General features: G+C 35.9%; 1 protein-coding gene across 2 annotated transcripts in view; it reads right to left on the bottom strand.

Annotated features, from left to right (window-relative positions):
- The window catches only part of LIN28B (lin-28 homolog B), a 122,181-nt gene that overhangs the window by 35,434 nt on the left and 62,425 nt on the right, over positions 1–24,322 (bottom strand). For both annotated transcript variants that reach the window (XM_067011211.1, XM_067011212.1), the window contains exon 3: positions 14,803–14,987. In XM_067011211.1, the coding sequence (XP_066867312.1) occupies positions 14,803–14,987 (185 nt within the window). The remainder of the gene's footprint in view (positions 1–14,802; positions 14,988–24,322) is intronic.

Genomic DNA, 24,322 nt, shown 5'->3' with positions numbered 1-24,322 from the left:
TCATTTTTCTGTTGGGCTTTTACTTCCTTTTGATTTGTAGTCCTTTATATATTATGGATATTAATTCTTTATCAACTACATGCATTGCAAATATCTTTTCCCACTCTATATTGTATTTTCTAACTTTGTTTATACTGTTGGTGCTGGACTATTTTATGTTAGGTTATGCCTGGTAACTATGTTTCCCAGAGTCTTTTTTCTGGATGGTTCTGGGTTACAGTCAGCCAATAGAGAAACTCATATACTACAAGACATGGAAAGCAAAAACAAAGCAGAAGCCATTATCATAGTCAGCCACGGTAGCACACACAGATCTGCCCAGCACATCCTGGCTTGTCCTCTCTGGTGCTCTATGCCCACCTTGTCTTCCCAGTGTTGGTCCCACTGACCAGCAGCCTGACACCATCCCTTGTCTGCAAATCCAGACAAGTTGTCACAACACAGAGGCAGCAGTTTTCATAGCTCTTCCCAGGGTCTCCCTCTTCCCAGTTCCTCTGCAATACCAGATATGCTTGGCTTTTTGGATTTCCCTGCATGCTCTGATTTGTCTACTTTGTCCAGGGCTTCTGAAGACTGGTTAGTGAATATTTCTCTAATGTACTGTATGTACTGACTCTTCCCTTGCCCAGCAACTCTCACATTTGTGTAAGTTATTTTTTTTTAAAAAATAATTATTTTAAAATTTATTTTTATTTTTGGCTACGTTGGGTCTTCCTTGCTGCACGTGGGCTTTCTCTAGCTGTGGTGAGTGGGGACTACTCTATGTTGCAGTGCGCGGGCTTCTCATTATGGTGGCTTCTCTTGTTGCAGAGCATGGGATCTAGGCGTGCAGGCTTCAGTAGTTGTGGCACATGGGCTCAGTAGTTGTGGCTCGCAGGCTCTAGAGCGCAGGCTCAGTAGTTGTGGCACACGGGCTTACTTGCTCCGCAGCATGTGGGATCTTCCTTGATAAGGGCTCAAACCCGTGTCCCCTGCATTGGCAGGTGGATTCTTAACCACTGCACCACCAGGGGAAGTCCCTTGTGTAAGTTCTGAATCTTCAATTTTCATAACACTTAAAGTGGCTCTATCTTCCTGACTGAAACCTTTGCCAGGTAGAAATTTTAAATTCTGAAGTAGTCAATTTAATCTAACTGCTTATAGTTTGTGTTTTTTGTGTCTTGTTTAAAAAAAAAAATCCTTCCCAAACCTAAGAGCTGTAAAGTTTTGCTTTACACTTTTAGATCTTTAGATATGCTATGATATGAGGTTGGGGTCCAATTTTACTTTTTCTCTATAGTCAGATATACTCCCAGGACCATTTATAATCTTTGCATTATTTTCCAAGATCTGAAAGGCATCTCTGCCATATATTAAGATTTGTATATATTCTCATTGCCAGTGGTCTATTCGTCTTTCACTGGGCCATCACCTCACTTATTTACATATACTTACATAGTTGTATAATAAATATAGGTATCTGGCAGGGAGAGCCTTCAAACTTCGATTTTCATCTACAAAATTGTGAGGTTATTATTGGTCTTATTAACTTCCAAGTCAATTTAAAATCAACTTTATTGGAATTCTGAATGAAATTACATTGAATATAGATTAATTTATAGGAAATTACGCTCTTTAAAATATTGAGTCTTGCCATTTATTAACAAAATACCTTTTTCCATTTATTTAGGTTTGCTTTTATATATCTCAACATAGGTTTATCATTTCTCCATAAAAGTTCCACAGTTTTGTTAGATTTATTCCTAGGTATAGTATATTACAGTGTGTTTTCCAATTGTGAAACAAACCCTTTTATTTTATTTTTAATTTTTAAAATGTTTTTAAGTATTTAATTATTTAATTATGCCATGACACCTAACGATTGCATTTTTTTTTTTTTGGCCGTGTCAGGTCTTCTTTGCAGCACAGGCTTTCTCTAGTTGTGGCAAGTTGGGGTTACTCTTCATTGTAGTGCACGGGCTTCTCACTGTGGTGGTTTCTCTTGTTGCAGAGCATAGGCTCTAGGCATGTGGGCTTCAGTAGTTGTAGCACATGGGCTCAGTAGTTTTGGCTCATGGGCTCTAGAGCGCAGGCTCAGTAGTCGTGACGCACAGGCTTAGTTGCTCCACGGCATGTGGGATCTTCCCAGACCAGGGCTCGAACCCATGTCTCCTGCATTGGTAGGCAGATTCTTAACCACTGTGCCACCAAGGAAGTCTCAGCAAACCCTTCTTAAAATACCAGTTTCTAATTGTGAATTCCTAGGATGTAGAACTGTCCTCACACTCCAGATATTCATTTGTTCTTAGTTTGACTTTTGTGTATTGAATTTATAACTAGCAATCTTGTTAAATTTTTAAATTTACTCCAATTATTCCAATAATTTACCTATGGATAACCATAGATATAAAATCATATTGATGTGAATAACAGAGCATTTGCTTTCTTCTTTTCCAACCCTTAGATCTTTTATTTAGTTTTCTTCTCTTGTTGCATTGGTAGCACCTCCAGTAGTATCAATAACAAACCCAAGAGGGGACTCTAGATTGGCTATTAAAACTGAGAGGATTAAAAGCAACTGCTTAAATCAGATAACAGAATCTCAAGTCAGCCAAGTAGGAAAAAGAAAGAATTGACTTAATAGCAGTTCCATACACTGATCCTATAAAAAAAAAAAATCACTGTCCCCAGAGGCTTTTATTTGTGACAGTATAGAAGTGAGCAAGCAGACTAGGTATAAAGAGCCCTGGTTCAAATTTAGCACAGGCAACTGAGCTCCTCTAACCATGATCATATACCTGCTTTCCCAGTTAATGAGGATATCTATGAAATTCAGTTGTCCTTAGTAGAAGAGTCTTGAAAAACTGAGTTTTAAAAAAATTACAAAAACTATAGATAATATTAACTCTCTATCCCAAAAGGAAAGGAAATATTTGACTTTGATCTTTATTAGCCCATATATTTAAAATAATCATACAACAGACAAGACTTAAAGAAAAATTTTAAACAAAGTTTTAGAGGTCAAAATTCTTAAATTCTTACTTGTTCTAGATTTTCTTTTAAGAAAACATTTTTCCCTTTACAAAAACATTTTCTAAATTTAATATTTCTTCTCTGCTTATATCCAAAGTACCTATACTTTACAGGTAGTTCTTCATTATATGAAAATGCATATGTTAAAAAATTTTACTTTATATGGAAATTTATTATGAATCTGATTTTACAGAAGTGGAAACTGTCTTACTAAATTACTACTTCTTATTGGTAAGTGCAAGCATATTAAAATCTATTTATTAAAATTTGGTGATCCTATCTAAACCAACAAAAAGAACAATCTCTTTATCATATGAGAATAATTCAAGCTGTAGCTCTTAATATGTTTATTTTAACCAAATTTCAAAAAACAAAAATTCCAGTGTAAATTTAGAAGGAGCTTTGCAAAAGGCTCTTCAAGTTCATAAGAACTGAATTTGACTTGTACTTCCTTATTAATGGAGAATAAAAAAAAGCTAGCTGCAGGCTACTAACAACTTTGTAATTCTCTGAAAATGGCACTTGGGCTTGGGGCACAGGACTAGTATTTCAGCGGAGGGATTTGGCAGTATAAAGTATAGACATTTTCTGTTGATTAGTCTTCATCTTAATCAGCCATTATTGTTCCAACAGGAACAGACTGGATCTCCTAGCAGATATAAGTATGAGGATTTATGTTTTTTAAAGTTTAAAAGTAACACTCTGAACAATGTTGTATGTGCATTAAAAATACACATACTTAGGGGCTTCCCTGGTGGCACAGCGGTTGAGAGTCCGCCTGCCGATGCAGGGGACACGGGTTCGTGCCCGGGTTCGGGAAGATCCCACATGCCGCAGAGCAGCTGGGCCCGTAAGCCATGGCCGCTGAGCCTGTGCTCCGCAACGGGAGAGGCCACAACAGTGAGAGGCCCGCGTATTGCAAAACAAACAAACACAACAACTTAGTATTAAAGGCTAAATTAATTTCCTTTTTTGAAAGGATCTCCAAGTTTAAAAGTATTAGCCATTTTTCATAATCCCTTGTATTAAAACCATACAATAAATAGTATTATTTTCACCAAGACCAGTCTAAAGTAAGGAAGCTATGTAAAGTTACTTCTTAAACCCACAATTTCTACTTGTTATATCATAAGTTGCTTCTGGACCATTTCTTTTCTATAGGCATTATTTTACTATTTATTTTGCTTAGAATAAAACGGCAATCAGAGAATCAACCTAAAATTGTGATTATTTGCCACTTGGCTTCTGACCATTCTCATCAGGCAACTTGGGAGACCTATGCAGCGCCAAATGAAGCTCTGCCCACACAATGTCTTGTGGTGGGTGATGAGAATGGCACATTGTCTGCCCAGTCTGAACGGAGGTCACAGCAGGGAGAGCATCTGCTAAGATAATGTGAATGAAGGAAACAACCATAATTGCCTCATTAAGAGATCTCTGGCCAAATAATCACAAGAAGAAAGGAAACCACCCTAAAATTAGGTATATAATAAGGAAAATTTGGGGTAGAATTTTTTTAAATGCAGAATTAAGGAGACGTGGGTATTCCACTGGTTTTGCTAATTTTCTTAGTCACTGTATGAATGAATGGAAATGTGGATGCAACAGTTCAGTTATTCAACTCCAGCCCTTGCCAGTCATTAGTAAGAAGCAGAAGATGCAGATTCACAGCTGTCCAGGATACAAACAAATGTAAAATATAGGGTGATGGGGAATTGCTTACAAGGGACCAAAACTTAGGAACTAAGATTTAAAGTCTATTTTGAAATTACAATGAAGGGCATACAATTAAAGACATTAAGAGGGAAAGAGGTAAAATATAAAAGAGCAAAGTCTAAGAAAGGGAGGGAAAAAAGGAAAGGGAAAAAAGGAAATTGTCTCTGCTTAACCAATTTACTTTCTTCTGTTTTCTATCTCTATGTTTTAAAAATAGATTTTTCTTATGTCAATAGTATATAATTACAACTAAATCCTCAGTCACTTTAAATTATATATAATTGAATATATATTTCATTCAACTGCTGATAAAATTATTTCATAGTAAAAGCTAAGGTAAATATTTTCCCAATTTCGATTTAAACTAAGCATCTAAGCTGTATGAAAAACTAAAATGTATTGAAACTGTGACAAATTATTTTTGCATTTCCTGATATTTTGAGACTAAGTTTTATTAACTTAATTTGTATTATACAGTTAACATTGTATAAATAGAATCTTGTAGTGAATTATCATTATTAAATTTTTCTGATTCCAACAAACACAGTAAAATTAGCTTGTTACAACCACAAGCCAGGTTTAAAATAAGCAAACTATTTGATGACTTTGATGTTTTGCACCCAAAATGTGCTGGCTAATTTTTCCATTCCATTTACCATTCCGGTCTTTAAACTGCCTTAATCTCCTGCCCTCAGATGTTGACCTTGTAAGAATAGGGGTCATAGGTCAGAATAGACAGACCTCAAAGGATCTGGACTATCATTCATGCCTGAGAGATTTCTCTTCCACAATAGGAACCTACTAAACAGCAAATTCCTAAATCTAATCACACAAGTATCAGGGTGAAACAGTTATTTATTGGAATTCGTTGATTTACATTTTTCAAACATCTCCCGCACCTAAAGAGCATTTTTCTTTTTCTTTTGGGAGCAGGTTCTGGGACATAATAAATATGAAAATAAAATCACTGAAAGAACTTTTAATATGAAACAGATATCCTTAATAAAATGGCACCATAAACCTGAGTACAGCTTTATTGTTTCCAGGAATGCTATGTGGATTTCAAAAATATAGAACTAGAATGCCTAACTATAAAGTACCTGGGAAACTTCAAATTATACCACAGAGATAATGAGTGGAAGAGATTATACTGCCATAGAGGTGGATGGGGAGGGGGTGGAGGAGGGTTACCACTAGTTAGTTTTGAGCTCACTTGCTCTAAAGGTGAATGAGGGCATTAAATAAGTATTTTTTCTTTTTAATAAACAGGTGAAAATATACAGTCCTTCAGTGAGGAACAGACAAAAGCAAAATTCTTAAGGCTTACAAATCTTGAATATTAAAAAATTTGAAACCACAAAACTAGGACCCTGTAAAAATAACTCTTCTATCATACATCTTTAATTTTTTTAAAAAAAGGCAAGTTAGCTCTTCTGAGCTGAGAATAATTTAGACATATGAGTTTCTATTTACATTCACTTTGGTCTTTCTGGCCATAAATGGTAAATATAATATAATGTACCAATCTAACACCATTTTAATACTGGACAATAAGGAATGTCAAATTTCATAATCAGTTTTTAAGTCTAAATGAAGAGCATCTTAAAAATGATAAATTAACAAGTCTTTCTAACATGAACAAATGAATTTCCTACACTGCCACGCCAAAAGCAGTAATACTGAACATCATAACAATTAACCTTCTTTTTAAACAAAATACATTAAAAGTTCAACTCATGTAGAAAATCAAGAAGCTTACTCATGTGCTAATGCAGTGATGCAAATGTATTATTGCCTGAAATGGAATGAAAGCAATAGAACGTTGGTATTATTTTCTAAGTTATTTAAAAAATCTCAAGTCAACATTGTTGAAAGGGAACTTGCATTATTATGAATAGCACTTCTTGCACTGTGCGGTTGGGTCAAAAGATGTGGAAGGTTGAGAACAAAGAAGACAGTCACTATGCTAGAAAAAAATTACAATAAAAAAGGAGGTTAAAAAAAATAAGTAAAAAACCACAAAATTATATGTATATACCCAATATATTTATACCTATCATGCATATAGGTATTTCAAATATTTTTTTAAATTACACATATTTTTATTCTTTAATTATTAAGGATTAAAATAATTTAATCTACATAGAAACATTTCCAGACCATTTGTTTCAGTCCACATTTTTACTAACATAACACATATGTTAATACGAACTGAAATTTTATTATATAAAATATTTAATTCTATATTACAGGTTGACATAATTATTTCATATAAATAAGATAGTGACAAATAAATAAAATCCTCATTCTACTATCTTCCTCCACAATTTCATTCTGTTAGAAGTTACTTCTTTTTCCTCATAGTAAATTGTAGCTCTTTAAAGAATAAAAAGATACCAAAATATATGCCAGTTTTTCAGAATAAGAATAAAGTTTTAAAATCTTTTATTAACAACAACCTTCATGTTAGTATAAAGAGAGTTTTTCTAAGGTCATTAAATCTCTTTACTCTTCTGATAATGAACATAAGAAAAAGTAAACAGCAAATACAAATCAAAAATTATTTCATTTAAAATTTTAAGAAAATATTTTAAACATAGAGGATTTAAAATAAAACAAGTTACCATTTACTGCTATTATGTAGCTGGACACTAGTAACAGCATACTAAATTCAGCAGAATTAAGACAATTTTAAAAAAACCCACTTTCTTTTGCAAATAGTTTACTTAAAATTAAGATAGAATCTTTAAAATTATTTTTTATTTCTTGCCACAGAAACATAAATCTTCACAAAAATATGATTCTATATATATATATATATAGAACAAATAAGTTCTCTTGAGTGACAAAACCAAATTTTGAATTTGTTAAAATAAACACTTTAGAGCTTTAATTTTTTAAGCTGAAATGACAGAAATTAAACTTTCTAATTTAAAAACATTTCAAGAGAAAAGATATAGTTTTCAACAGATGGTGTTTGAACAATTCATATTATTCACAGGCAAAAAATGAGCCTAGACCTCAACCTCACACCTCACACAGGGGAAAAAAACTGTGATTAATTAAATTTGGAGTTAATCAAAGATTTTTTAAACATGACAAAAAATAAAAGATTGATAAACGCATCTTTATCAAAATTTAAAACTTCTGCTCTGTGAGAGATACTTAAGAGACTGGAACAATAAACCACAAACTCAGAAAAAATATTTGCAAATCACAAATCTAAGGACTTGTATCCACAGTTTATATAAAGAGCTCTCAAAATGCAACTATAAGAGAACAATCCAGTTTTCTGGATTTTACAATAATAACTAATAGTAAGATAGAAACATTAAAATATGCTATAATAAAAGTTATATGAACATCTCTCTCTCAAAACATCTTACTGTATAAATTTAATGCCTTTCCCATTTTAACTATGCACTTATCATGCACTGTGGCCATAACTTTTGCAGCTTGGGATGCAACAGCAAAAATATCACAAATTTCTTTTTCCTTCTTCACAATTTCACAGATTGAAGATTCCTTCATATCATATCTTAGCAATCTTAGCACATGATATTTTTTTCCTGATTAAGTCAAGAACTTTCTCCTTTTCACTTAGAAGAAGCACTTTGTGGCTGCTCTTTGGCATATCCAAATTGCCAGCATCACTATTCCTGTGCTTTGGAGCCATTATTAAGTCAAAAAAGGATTATTTGAACACACACACTGCAATATCATGATAGTCAAACTGATATCCAAGATGGCTGCTAACTGACTAATAGACAGTGTATATTGGACAAAGGGATGATCCAGGTCTGGATGGAACAAAGCAAATGGTGCAAGATTTCATCACACTACTCAGAACACTGCACAGTTTAAAACTTACCAATTGTTTATTTCTGGAATTTTCCATTTAATATTTTTGACAGCTAATGACCATGGATAACTGAAACCCCAGAAAGCAAAATTGTGGATAAGGGGGGAATACTATATTGATAACACTCAAAAGTTTGGATGAATTTCAAAGCCATTATGTTGAGTTAAAAAAGCTAATTTCAGGGCTTCCCTGGTGGCGCAGTGGTTGAGAATCCGCCTGCCGAGGCAGGGGACATGGGTTCGTGCCCCGGTCCGGGAAGATCCCATATGCCGCACAGCGGCTAGGCCTGTGAGCCATGGCTGCTGAGCCTGCACGTCCGGAGCCTGTGCTCCACAACGCTCCTCAACGGGAGAGGCCGCAACAGTGAGAGGCCTGCATACCGCAAAAATAAACAAACAAACAAAAAACTAATTTCAAAAGGTTACAAATGAACTAAGCCCAAATTAGGAGAAAGAAGAAAATACAGACCACAGTGGAAATAAATGAAATAGAGACTAAAAAGACAATAGAAAAGATATATGAAACTGGTATTTTGAAAAGACATACAAAATAGACAAAGCTTGAGCTAAACTTCAGAGAGAGAGAGGAAAAGAGAGAGAACCCAAATAAATAAAATTGGAAATGAAAGAGAAGACATTACACCTGATACAACAGAAATACAAAGGATTATAAAAGACTACCATGAGCAATTATAAACCAACAAACTGAATAAACTGAAAGAAATGGATAAATTTCAAGAAACATGCAATCTACCAAGCCTAGAACATGAAGAAACAGAAAATCTGAGCATACGAATTACTAGTAAGGAGACTGAATCAGTAATCAAAAACATCTCAAAAACAAAAAAGTCCACAACCATGTGGCTGCATCGGTGAATTCTACTAAACATTTAAAGAAGAACTAATATCAATCCTTAAACTCTTCCCAAAAATAGAAGAGGAGGGAACACTTCCAAACTCATCTTATGAGACCAGCATTACGCTGTTACCAAAACCATACATGAATACTATGAGATAAGAAAATGACAGGTCAGTATCCTGGATGAACAGAGATGCAAAATCCTCAACAAACTATTAGAAAACCAAAATTCAACGAAAGATTAAAAGGGCCCTACATCACTATCAAGTGGGATTTATTCCAGAAATACAAGGATGATTCAACATCTGCAAATCAATCAATGTGAAATATACTATGTTAACAAAATGAAGGATAAAAACCATGATTATCTCAGTAGATGCAGAAAAAGCATTTGACAAAATTCAACATCTATTCATGGTAAGAACTTTCAATAAAGTAGGTATAGAGAATGTACCTCAACACAATAGGGGCCATATATGACACAGCTAACATCATACAACGGTGAGAAGCCGAAAGCTTTCCTCTAAGACCAGGAACAACACAAAAGCACCCATTCTTGCCACTTGATTCACATAGTACCAGAAGTCCTAGACAGAGCAGTTACATAAGAAAAAGAAAGAAAAGCATTCCAAATTGGAAAGAAAAAATAAAATTGTCTCTACCTGCAGATAATATGGTATTGTACATAGAAACCTCCAAAGACTACACCAAAACACTGTTAGAACTAAAAAACAAATTAAATAAATTTGCAGGATAAAAACTCAATGTACCCAAATCAGTTAATTTTTATATACTAACAACTAGCTATCAAAAAGGAAAATTAAGAAAACAACCCCATTTACAATTGCATGAAAAAGAATGAAAATCCCTAGGAATAAATGTAACCAAAGAGGTGAAATATCTATACACTAAAAACTATGTGACACTGATGAAAGAAAATGAATAATTTTTTAAAAAATTGAATAAAACACAAATAAATGGAAAGATTTCTGTGCTCATGGATTAGAGAATTAATACTATTAAAAAGCCCATGTCACCCAAAGTGATCTACAGATTCAATGCAATTCTTACTAAAGTTACAATGGAATTTTGCACAGAAATAGTACAAGCAACCCTAAAATTTGTATGGAACCACAAAAGACCCAGAATAGCCAAAACAATCTTGAGAAAGTACAAAAATCTGGAGGTGTCACACTCCCTGATTTCAAACTGCATTACAAAGCAATAGTATTCAAGCAGTACTCAAGCATTTGGCATAAAAACAGAAACATAGATTATGGAACAAAACAGAGAGCTAAGAAATAAACCCACACATATGTGGTCAATTAATTTACAACAAAGGAACCACAAATATACAATGCAGAAAGGATAGTCTCTTCAATAAATGGTGTTGGGAAAATTGGAGAGCCACATGCAAAGGACTGAAACTGCACTACTACCTTACACCATACAGGAAAACCAATTCAAAACATTGAAAACTTGAACATAAGACCTGAAATATAAAACTCCTAGTAGGAAATATAAACCTTAACCTCTTTGACAACAGTCTTGGCAATGGTTTCTTACATTTGACACCAAAAGCAAAGGCAACAAAGCAATAACAAAAGCAAAAAACAAATGGAACTGTATCAAACTAAAAAGCTTCTGCACAGCAAAGGAAACAATTAACAAAAAAGGCAACCTACAGAATGGGAGAAAATATTTACAAATCATCTATCTGATAAGGAGTTAATATCCAAAGAATATAAAGGATTCATACCAGTCAAAAGCAAACAAGCAGGGCTTCCCTGGTGGCACAGTGGTTGAGAGTCCACCTGCCAATGCAAGGGACGCGGGTTCGTGCCCCAGTCCGGGAGGATCCCGCATGCTGCGAAGCGGCTGGGCCAGTGAGCCATGGCCACTGAGCCTGCGCGTCTGGAGCCTGTGCTCTGCAGTGGGAGAGGCCACAACAGTGAGAGGCCCACGTACCGCAAAATAAAAAAAAGAAAAAAAAAAAAAGAAAAAGTAATCAAACAAGCAATCCAATTTAAAACTGGACAGAGGCCATTTACAATCACATCAAAAATAATGAAGTACCTAAGCATAAATCTAACTAAGGAGGTAAAAGATCTGTAATCAGAAAACTATAAGACACTGATGAAAGAAACTGAAGAGGACACAAACAGGTAGAAAGATATACCATGTTCATGGATTGGAAGAATTAATATTGTTAAAATGACCATAGTACCCAAGACAATCTACAGATTCAATGCAATGTCTATCAAAATGCCAATGGCATTTGTCACAGAACTAGAACAAATAATTTTAAAATCTGTATGGAAACACAAAAGACCCTGAATAACCAAAACTATCTTGAGAAAGAAGAACTGAACTAGAGGAATCATGCTCCCTGACTTCAGACTATACTACAAACCTACCATCAAAAGAGCATGGTACTGGCACAAAAACAGACACCTAGATCAATGGAACAGGATAGAAAGTCCAGAAATAAACCCACACATGGTCCATTAATCTATGACAAAGGAGGCAAAATTACAGAATGGGGGCAAGACAGTCTTTCAGTAAGAGGTGCTGGGAAAACTGGACAGCAACATGTCAAACAATGAAATTAGAACATTTTCTCACATCATATACAAAAATAAACTCAAAATGCATTAAAGACCTAAATGTAAGACTGGAAGCCATAAAACTCCTAGAAGAAAACATAGGGAGAACACCCTATGACATTAACTCTAGCAATATTTTTTTGAATCTGTCTCCTAAGGCAAAGGAAACAAAAGCAAAAATAAACAAATGGGACCCAATTAAACTTAAAAGATTTTGCACAACAAAGGATACCATTGACAAATGAAAAGAAAACCTACTGAATGGGAGAAAATATTTGCAAATGATATGATCAAGAAGGTGTCAATATCCAAAATATATAAATAGCTCATACAACTCAATATCAAAACAAACAAACCAAACAACCCCATTAAAAATGAGCAAAATACCTGACTAGATATTTTTCCAAAGAAGACATACAGACTCACCATTGCTAATCATCAGAGATATGCATATCAAAACCACCATGAGATGTTACCTCACACCTTTGTGAAAACTGTTTAAAGCTTTAAAATATATTACAGATATATAGCATCTGTATATAGTGTTTTACTTAGAGTAATGCCATCAAGGTCCATCCATGTTGCCACAAATGGCAAGATTCCATTCTTTTTTATGGCTGAGTAATAGTCCATTGTGTGTGTGTGTGTGTGTGTGTGTGTGTGTGTGTGCACATGTGCACATATATTTCACAAGCTGAAAAAGATAACTTCCTATATATTTGAGACAAAAGATTAACATGGTAAATATACAAAGAGAATGTGAGATAACAGGAAATATATATTGGTCTTTGCCCCTGGTTTCTGGCACAGAGCTCCTAAAACCCTTGTAATTTCCTAATTGATAAGAACACTAGAAGCACCTCTTTTTCTAATATCAGTCTTTGACCTCTGTTCCTGACACAGGACTCCTGAAACCCTTGTAATTTCCTGGGTGATGGGAGGGTCTTCTGTTCTAATGAGGTGACACTGGGTGGGCTCCTGGATGGCTCCTGAGTCAAGGCTGATCACTGGAAAGACCAAGCTATGATTAGAAGCTTGGAATTTTCAGCCCCACCCCCAGTTTTCTTGAGAAGGGAAGGGGGTTGAAAATCAAGCCTATGTGATGAAGCCTCTGTAAAATCCCCAAAGTACAAAATGCAGAGGGCTTCCAGGTTGGCAAACATATCCACACTGGGAGGGTGAAGCATTCCAACCCCCTGGGAACAGAAGCTCCTATGCTCAAGGACCTCAAGACCTCACTCTATGTATCTGTTTATCTGGCTGTTATCTGGATCCTTTATCTGCTGTTATCATAACCTTGATAAACTGGTAAATGTAAGCATTTCCCTGAGTTCTGTGAGCTGCTCTAGCAAATTAAACAAACCTGAGGAGAGGGTCATGGAAACCTCTGATTTGTAGCCAACTCAGAAGTTGCGGGTAACCTGGGTTACTTGCAACTGGCATCTGAAATGTGGTGGGACAGTCTTGTGGGACTGAGCCCTTAACCTATGGGACCCGACATTATCTCCAGGTAGACAGTGCCAGAATTGAGTTAAATTGTAGTACACCCAGCTGGCATTGTGGAGAATTGCTTGGTGTGGGGAAAAACCTCCACAAATTTGGTGACCAGAAGTGAAGTAGTCTGTGTAAAAGTAATGGAGACACACAGGAGAGAAACATAATATGGAAGAACTGAGTTTTTCCCAGCATAGGAAAGAGGAAAACTGAGATTTTTTTTCTAAAGAGAGAAGTTAGAAATCAACAATAGCAAATGAACATCTCAGTGGAAAAATAAGCAAAGGACAAGAAACATGCAATTCACAGAAGAAAAAAATAAAAATGAAAATTAACATATAAAAATATATTTAACCTTAGTCAAAGAATGCAAAGAAAAAAAGTAAGCTGCATTTCTTAACCTATGTAATTGGAAAAGATTTAAACGATAATTATTCAATGAGCAGTCTCAATGTTAAAGGGGTTGTACATTGGCCCTAACCATTTCTGAAGAGCAGTTTGGAAATAGATATCAAAATTTTTAAAGTGCATAGTTTTTGATCCAGATTTTTTCAGCACTAGGTATTTATCCCTTATGATATAATCAGAAAATTTTAAAAAGTACATATAAGGATTCTTACTATGGTGCTATTGAGAAATTTAAAATATTGGAAATAGCCTAAATTTAACAATTAAATTAATTTAACATAGCCTTGTTTAAATTTTGGTACATTCACACAGTGGGAATTTATGCAGGTGCTGAAGACTAACATGGAATGTTCCACCATACACTTCTAAGTGAAAAAAAATGCAAGTTTCAAAAATACTGCATATATATCATGACTCCCACCTGTAGTTAACATTTCCAGTGATTTTTTTATATTTGTATTTTCTGTAGTGAATTATCTTTTCAAAACAGACAAAATAATAAATGTATTTTCATTTGAAAAAACAGGTGAGGTGTTAAGATGTACAGAGGGGCACTTTTGTCTGTTGGGAACTTCAGCTTCCCATTTGTGGTCTCTGAACAGTCTGGTGGAAATAATGGTTGGGAGACTGACTAGTGCGCAATGCTAAAGGCTCAGTTAAGTATATTCTGCAGAGAGTTCAAGTTGCCAGATAGCCTATATTTCTGATAAATTTGATTCAAATACTCAATGGTTGCATTTTATTTTATTGTGGCTAGATTTAATAACATAATAAAAATATAAATTAAAATTTTAGAAATCTTTTCCAAATACAATAAACTCACAGGCTAACAAGGAAAATGGTTACCTGTCTCCCTTTGGTTTTCTTTTTTGTAGTGTCTTCCCTTTGGGTCTTCTTTCACTTCCTAAGCAGGGGCTCCCACCAGGTCCTGTTACCCGTATTGATTCAAGGCCTTTGGAAGATTTTTTAAATGTGAACTCCACTGGTTCTCCTTCTTTTAGGCTTCTAAATCCTTCCATGAATAATTTGCTCTGAGAAGAGCAGGGGAGGGAGGGAGAGAGAAAGAGAGATCATGATTATTAATGTTTTATAAATTATCTGTGATTTTAAGATTAACACAGCAAGATATCCCCAGTTATTCACTGCTAAGTATAAAATCTTTTTTTTTTAAGTTCAGTGAAAGGCATACCATTTAAGTTTCCTGTTGTAATGTTGGCAATGGGAGAATAAAACTAATACCGTTTTTAAAGGAATTTGGCAATACTTACAAAAATTTTAATGTGTATATTTTTTGACCCAGCAATTCCACTTCAAAGACTCTCCTATAGACATACTCACACAAAGGTCACTCCACCCCCATCACACACAAAAACCTGTATCAAAATTCACTACGGCACTGCTGCCTGGTGGAAAAATTACAGCTACCCTAAGGTCCATCAATGGGAAACTGATGAAATAAATGATAGTAGAGATATATAATGTAACACTATTAAGTCATTAAAAGATCTATATGTATTAATGTGGGGAAGATAAACATGTAATACTGATGAGTAAAAAAAGTAAGGGTAAAGAACAGTGTGTCTACCATAACACCATCTATGTAGAGAAGTGTTTAAAAGATTCATGTTTACTTATGTAGCAATTGGGCCTGGAACAGCAAATCATGAACAGTCATTTTTCTCTAGTCCTTCTCTGGGAAGGTGGGGAAGTTTTTGGATACACACATTATTGTGTTGTTTGAGCTTTTTTGTAATTTGAAAGATACTTGGTTTTTACCAAAAAAAAAAAAAAAAAAATTTCCTGATTGGAAAAGTGTAACTTTGGTTACAAATAATTGGCTCTTTCAATCTAACTCTTCTTCAAAGTCAATGTGCCAATTCAAACTATATTAAAATAAGTAAATCATTCTAATTTTATTTATTTCTTCAAATCCCCTTGTGTACATCTTATAGATCTAATTTTGAGTACCATGTAGTTCTTCAAGACTCTTCTGAATTTGGGGGCAAAAGGAAGCAAATCTGAATATAGTAGGTAGGAGACCCTGGTTCAAGTCCAGTTCTTTAAGAAAACAGGCATGCAACTTTGAATGAGTCATTTCTCTCTTTTCTGTTTAATCTGTAAAATTAAGGAATTTGAGTTTCCCCTCAAGTGTTCAGAGGAACAATGGTCTTGAAAAAGATTCCATGAAAAAAGGATCTGGTGGTCAAATAAGTTTGTGAATTGCTACACCTAGTTTCTTCTTAGTTGGATCATATTAGCATATTAAAGTCTCTGAGATTTCATACCCTCCCCAACTTCCACTGAAATAAAAATCTTGTTTAACTCAGGAATTTCCCGACCTAATTGATCCCAGAGACCTTTCTTTATAACTACAGATGACTAACATACTTAGGGAAATGCTGGACCAGAAAAATCTCCACCCTTCCCAAGTCCATGACTCTAAAGGCACGTAAATAATTACATAGAACCAAATAATTACATGGAAAAGATAAAAACAACACTTCAGATTTCAATGCAAAAGGAGACTCTTCATTATGAAAGTAATACGGCACATGAAAACGGGGTTTTAACCAGTTTCTAGTGCACGTCGTCTGACACTGAGAAAGCCTGAACGTGGAAGTGTAATTTGGCAGCACCTTTTCTTCTCTCTGATGCTGTGTAGAATTAGAGAAAAAAAAAAATCACAACTGCCTACAGGCTGTAAAACTTCTTTAAAATTATTGTTTTTAAAGCTTTATATAATATTTCCAAATCTTCTATTTTTTTCTCCTAAGCTCTCTCCTCACTAATTATAAACAGTCCTTTGCTTTCATTTCCTTTCTTACTCCCCACTCTAAAAAGTGCAGATTATTTAAAAAGTGCAGATTATCAAATCAGATGAAGTGGCGCATAGGGTCAACTACTGCAGTTAAGAGAAGGGAGGGAGAGCAGTTTTAATTAGAGCTATCATATGTTCATGCTTTGTTTCTATAATCAAAATTCTGTCACTGATTTCCTCATAGTTCCTAGTGTATTGGCACACTTAATTTGATTTCATTTTTCATTACTACAATTTTTGATAGCTATCATTTGTAAGTGAACTGCATTTCCGAATCTAAAGTAAAATCCTGCTCTTAACTAACTTCTGGCTATTCTTCACGATATTCTGAAAGACTACTTTTTTCCCCCATTCTATCATATACTCCGCTCCTTCCCCAAATGAGTACATAAGGCAATTTAGATTCACAATAATTGACAATAATAATAATAATATCCGTAAGAAACTATAATGGCTTTGCAAGAAAAGTACAAGAATTCACAGAGAATATTCTATCTTTGGTATTACACCAAAATTGCTGCTACATAAGTGGGAAAGATTTGTTAAAGGTGGGGAACTAGCTTATTTTATTCTTTTTTTTTTAAAATAAATTTTTATTTATTTATTTTTGGCTGTGTTGGGTCTTCGTTTCTGTGCGAGGGCTTTCTCTAGTTGTGGCAAACGGGGGCCACTCTTCATCGCGGTGCGCGGGCTTCTCACTGTCGCGGCCTCTCTTGTTGCGGAACACAGGTTCCAGATGCGCAGGCTCAGTAGTTGTGGCTCACAGGCCCAGCTGCCCCGCGGCATGTGGGATCTTCCTGGACCAGGGCCCGAACCTGTGTCCCCTGAATTGGCAGGCGGATTCTTTTTTTTCTTTTCTTTCTTTTTTTTTTCCTGCGTTACGCGGGCCTCTCACTGTTGTGGTCTCTCCCTTTGCGGAGCACAGGCCCCGGACGCGCAGGCTCAGCGGCCATGGCTCACGGGCCCGGCCGCTCCGCAGCATGTGGGATCTTCCCGGACCGGGGCACGAACCCGTTTCCCCTGCATCGGCAGGCGGGCTCTCAACCACTGCTCCACCAGGGAAGCCCTGGCAGGCGGATTCTTAACCACTGCGCCACCAGGGAAGCCCTAGCTTATTTTATTTCTTCACAAAAATCAACTTCTCCCCTTGCCTTGGCAATTTTTACTAAAGGTGCCTCCATTTTTCCAGTCACACTGGTTTCAATCCTTAGTTTTACCCAACCATTTATTGAATCATGTGCATTCTTACATTCATCTGCCCCAACCATTTCATTGGTTTGCCACTGCCCTACTTCTGGTCCTAACTATCTCCTACCTGGATGAGTGTAATAGTTTCTTCATTGCTATTTCAGCATCGTCTCCTCCCTACTCCTTAGCATCTTCCACACCTGCATATCTTCTCTGAATAAATCTTAGCCTGTTGGTCTCCTGTCTCAAAAATCTACAATTCTTCCCTTAAATTGTAGGTAAGACCACTCATAATGTTACCTCTAGGTATATTTTCCACTTCCTTTCCCATTACTCTAATAAAGCTGGCTGACTTGTACTTTCCTAAGCACATTTCATGTTTTCTCATGTCTGTACTCCAACTTAGGCTGGTGGGGATGCATTATTCTCTTAGTCATAGCTGTCTATCAAAATCTTACTGAAGATTCAAGGCATAATTCATATCATCCTTTTTGCAATCATCCTCAATTGCCCAAGTTGGAAATTCCCTCCTCTTTCATTTAATTGATTCTTCTATATAGTTTTTATAATACACTGCTGTGTAATGCAGATATTTGTGTATGCCTTACTTTTATTGGCTCTTTTGGATTTCTCTTCTCCTGAAGGTCAGGGACTATGATATATATCTTAGCATTTCCCAAAGGACTTAGCCTAATGCCTGCAAACAACTATCATTCAATAAGTACTTAAAAGAATCATAGATTTAGCATCAGTAAGATCATTAATCATTATTTAGTCCAACTCTCAATTGAAAAAAAAAGGTGGACTGAACTCTAAGGGGTTAAGTGAATTGCTCATGCCAAGTCAAATTTCGCAGCTCCTACTTCTGCTACATAAAATAACTTCTACTTTTAGTGTCAAGGTGACACTGTGCATGATACCTTTGGAATAAAATGCTGATAGGATTATAATGGTTCATGGTAATAACATTATTCTCTGGCTCCATTCAGAAGTTAATATGGATCTATTTTTCTTGTTTTTCCTTCTTCCAATATTCTCTAATCACTCGCATTGATATGCCTCACAATTCATGATGTTCTGCCTATGAGAACCAAGAATGCAGATTTATGTAGATTTTTGCTCAATCTACATGTAAGACTTTCATAAGGCGAGACATTTGGTGTTTGGGCTTACATTGTCATCTGCAACATTTGTTTGGACAAAATAGACGTTTATCTTCTACAGGAAAGAATCGCAATTATTGAATGAATAAATGAACAAAGGAATGACCAAATGATTGTAGAAGCATTTAGAAGCTGCTGACATGCCTGCTAAGACATCAGGCACTTACAAAGGGGACAGGCCAATTTTGAATGTGCACATATTAAGTTAACTCATCTAACACCTTTAATTTGTGTTCCTCTTCCTCCAACCAAATAAGGTTCCCCTTTCTCCCACTTCCCTTTATTCCAAAATTTAAAATTCATTTTGGAAAAAATTTATTTCAGAATTATAAAAATACTGACTCTTGGGGCTTCCCTGGTGGCGCAGTGGTTGAGAGTCCACCTGCCGATGCAGGGGACGCGGGTTTGTGCCCTGGTCCGGGAGGATCCCACATGCCGCAGAGCGGCTGAGCCCGTGAGCCATGGCCGCTGAGCGGCTGAGCCCGTGAGCCATGGCCGCTGAGCCTGCGCATCCGGAGCCTGCGCTCTGCAACAGGAGAGGCCACAACAGTGAGAGGCCCGCGTAAACACCTATTGATACGTTTTGCTTTCATAAGTTGCAAGATCAAATCTGTTTTAAAAAAATATCACTTTTTTGGCAATACCATGGATGTGTGGAGACATGAGGATTGTATGTCTGTTACAGGGGTGCCGGTTACAAGGTAACTGTCATAGTCTTAGCAAGAGATGGTTACAAATAAACTAAAAATGAAAGGAGGAACTGGTTTTGTAAAATACATTTGGAGCCATACATATCACCTGCTATAAATTATTACTTGCCTCATGGAACAATTTCTTGGTAAATGGATAGCGATGTTGTACAAACATCTTTGCAAGACTGCTCCAAGTGCTTCATCCCAGAAAAGATTATCTAACACTGTCGGCTGGAAGACAACAACTCTAAAAATCAAAATCTGGCATTTTTTTTTAACCACCACTCCCTGAACAGGCCAATTGATACCTTTTCTTTTTTAACATCTTTATAGGAGTATAATTGCTTTACAATGGTGTGTTAGTTTCTACTGTATAACAAAGTGAATCAGCTATACATATACATATACATATACATATATCCCCATATCTCCTCCCTCTTGCGTCTCCCTCCCCCCTCCCTATCCCACCCCTCTAGCTGGTCACAAAGAACCAAGCTGATCTCCCTGTGCTATGCGGCTGCTTCCCACTAGCTATCTATTTTACATTTGGTAGTGTACATATGTCACTGCCACTCTCTCACTTTGTCACAGCTTACCCTTCCCCCTCCCCGTGTCCTCAAGTCCATTCTCTATGTCTGTATCTTTATTCCTATCCTACCCCTAAGTTCTTCAGAACCTTTTTCTTTTTGAGATTCCGTATTTATTTGTTAGCATACGTATTTGCTTTTCTCTTTCTAGCTTACTTCACTCTGTATGACAGTCTCTAGGTCCATCCACCTCACTACAAATAACTCAATTTTGTTTCTTTTTATGGCTGAGTAATATTTCATTGTATACATGTGCCACATCTTCTTTATCCATTCATCTGTCGATGGACACTTATGTTGCTTCCATGTCCTGGCTATTGTAAACAGTGCTGCAGTGAACACTGTGGTACATGACTCTTTTTGAATTATGGTTTTCTCAGGGTATATGCCCAGTATTGGGTCGTATGGTAGTTCTATTTTTCGTTTTTTAAGGAACCTCCATATTGTTCTCCATAGTGGCTGTATCAATTTACATTCCCACCAACGGTGCAAGAGGGTTCCCTTTTCTCCATACTTACTGTTTGTAGATTTTTTGCTGATGACCATTATGACTGGTGTGAGGTGATACCTCATTGTACTTTTGATTTGCATTTCTCTAATGATTAGTGATGTCGAGCATCCTTTAATGTGTTTGTTGGCAATCTGTATATCTTCTTTGAAGAAATGTCTTTTTAGGTCTTCTGTCTACTTTTGGATTGGATTGTTTGTTTTTTTGATATTGAGCTGCATGAGCTGCTTGTATATTTTGGAGATTAATCCTTTGTCAGTTGCTTCATTTGCAAATATTTTCTCCCATTCTGAGGGCTGTCTTTCATCTAGTTTATGGTTTCCTTTGCTGTGCAAAAGCTTGTAAGTCTCATTAGGTCCCATTTGTTTACTTTTGTTTGATACCTTCTTGATAGTTGACTTACTCTAATGATAACAATAGACTTAAGTGATTCACTTCATTGTTAGGCAGAATAATAAGAATATAATTAAAATTAAGTTGTAGAAGAATTTCAGTTCAATAAAGCTGGGTGATACAGATATGTTAGAAAAAAAAATTCTGGAATATCAGATAATATTAGGAGGCTAAAGAGCTGAAAATTCAAATATATTCTACTTCTTTTCAATATTTTAATATATTTTTCTGAGGCAAAGACTATTTTTTTCTAAGGTATCAGTGGAAAAATATACAATGAGTGAAGGGCAGTTAATTATTACACAATATGCAGCAGAGATACTACATAATATGCATGAATAATGGTTAAGACTCTTAAGGACTATATGCTTTTTAAAAAAAATAAATTTATTTATTTATTTATGGCTGCATTGGGTCTTCATTGCTGTACACAGGCTTTCTCTAGTTGTAGAGAGCAGGGGCTACTCTGCGTTGCGGTACGCAGGCTTCTCATTGCAGTGGCTTCTCTTGTTGCAGAGCACGGGCTCTAGGCACACGGGCTTCAGTAGTTGTGGCACGTGGGCTCAGTAGTTGTGGCTCGTGGGCTCTAGAGCACAGGCTCAGTAATTGTGGCACACAGGCTTAGTTGCTCCACAGCATGTGGGATCTTCCCGGACCAGGGCTCGAACCTGTGTCCCCTGCATTGGCAGGTGGATTGTACACCAGGGAAGTCCCCAAGGACTATATGCTTTTTGATCTACATGTCAAGATACCCCAGGAATCATTAAGCCTGAGGTATGTATAAGAACACAACAAAAATATCACTGGACTAAGTATTAGGAGGTCTGGGACTTAGTCTTGGCTCCAACAACTAATGTGTTACACAATGATGGACAAATTGCTTACAGTTGGGTGGGTCTCCTTTTTTCTTTTTGTTATAGAATACAAGCCTCTGTCCTTTCTTAAAATATGTATTTTTAATTCTATGACTTCACTCTGTCTATGTAGACAGAGATTGAAATGAACGAGTAACTATTTTTTATTCAATGCTGAAATTTTCCTTTACGCGTTCTCGAGATTTTAGTTCTTACTTAACTCAAATCCCTTAAGAAAATAGAAGCTAAAAGAAATATGGTGGCCTGGTAGAAGTCAATGTTTACTGAGGTTTATGTAAATAGATAAAATCCAGTTTAGCCCCAGTCAAATTACTAAATTTCACATAAATATGACTAAAAATAATGAGATTTTTATACTTTTCTTGATATTGAAGTAAATCCTAACTAAGTCTCTTCATCTGGCCTGTACTTCAAAACTGAGAAGGGTACACTAAAACTGGCAAAACTGCTGGAATGGTATTTAAAGTGACATAATGGAAAGCAGACAGGGATTAAAGTTGGATTTGAATACTGGTTTGAATCCTAATCCTACTACTTACAACCTCAAACTGCATGACCAGAGACGTTAAAAAACCCTGTGCTCCAGTTTCCTTATCTATCTACTGGGGATAATAATATCGTCAAGGAATAAAAAATGTCTACTACAGTTCTTGCTAGATTCTAAATAATTAATATAAAATGCCTAGACCAGTGCTTAGCAGACTGAATAGCAGCTCAATAAATCGCTTATATTATTTTTTAAGTATCCAGGTCTGCATATGGGAGAGAGGTAAGAGAAAACAAACAGGTTCAAGAACCTATTAAAAACAGGTACTGTCTGTACTACAGTAAAACAGCATGGTAGTGGCACAAAAACAGACATATGGATCAATGGAACAGAATAGAGAACCCAGAAATAAAGCCACATACCTATGGTCAATTAATCTTCGACAAAGGAGGCAAGAATATATAATGGAGAAAAGACAGTCTCTTCAGCAACTGGTATTGGGAGAGCTGGACAGCCAATGTAAATCAATGAAGTTAGGACACACCCTCACACCATACACAAAAATAAACTCAAAATGGCTTAAAGGCTTAAATATAAGACACGACACCATAAAACTCCTAGAAGAGGACATGGGCAAAACATTCTCTGACATTAAATCATACCAATGTTTTCTTAGGTCAGTCTCCCAAGGCAATAAAAATAAAAGCAAAAATTAAAAAATGGGATCTAATCAAACTTATTAGCTTTTGCACAGCAAAGGAAACCATAAACAAAATGAAAGACAACCTACAGACTGGGAAGAAATATTTGCAAACAATGCAACCAACAAGGGCTTAAATTTCCAAAATATACGAATAGCTCATACAACTCTATAACAAAAAAACAAACAACCCAATCAAAAAATGGGCAGAAGACCTAAAGAGACATTTCTCCAAAGAAGACATACAGATGGCCAATAGGCACATGAAAAGATACTCAACATTACTAATTATTAGAGAAGTGCAAATCAAAACTACAATGAGGTACCACCTCACAGCAGTCAGAACGGCCATCATTAAAGTCTACAAATAATAAACACTGGAGAGGGTGTGGAGAAAAGGGAACCCTCCTACACTGTTAGTGGGAATGTAAATTGGTGTAGTCACTATGGAAAACAGTATGGAGGTTCCTTGAAAAACTAAAAATAGAGTTGCCATATGACCCAGCAATCCCACTCTTGGGTGTATATCTGGAGAAAACTTTAATTCGAAAAGATACATGCACCTGCTATGTTCATAGCAGCACTATTTATAATAGCCAAGACATGGAAGCAACCTAAATGAATGGATAAATAAGATGTGCTATATATATGGAATACTACTCAACCATAAAAAAGAATGAAATAATGACATTTGCAGCAACGTGGATGGACCTAGAGATTAAGAGATTATCATACTAAGTGAAGTATGTCAGACAAAGATAAATACCATATATCACTTATATGCGCAATCTAAAATATGACACAAATGAACCTATCTACGAAACAGAAACAGACTCACAGACATAGAAAACAAACTGATGGTTACCAAAGGGGAAAGAGGTTCAGGGAGGGATAAGTTAGGAGTTTGGGATTAGCAGATACAAATTGCTGTATATAAAATAGATAAACAACAAGG

This window comes from Kogia breviceps, chromosome 13, assembly GCF_026419965.1.
Source record: "Kogia breviceps isolate mKogBre1 chromosome 13, mKogBre1 haplotype 1, whole genome shotgun sequence".
NCBI lineage: Eukaryota > Metazoa > Chordata > Mammalia > Artiodactyla > Physeteridae > Kogia > Kogia breviceps.
The sequence above is the reverse complement of the archived record's forward strand: the minus strand, read 5'-3'. Positions and strand labels throughout refer to the sequence as shown.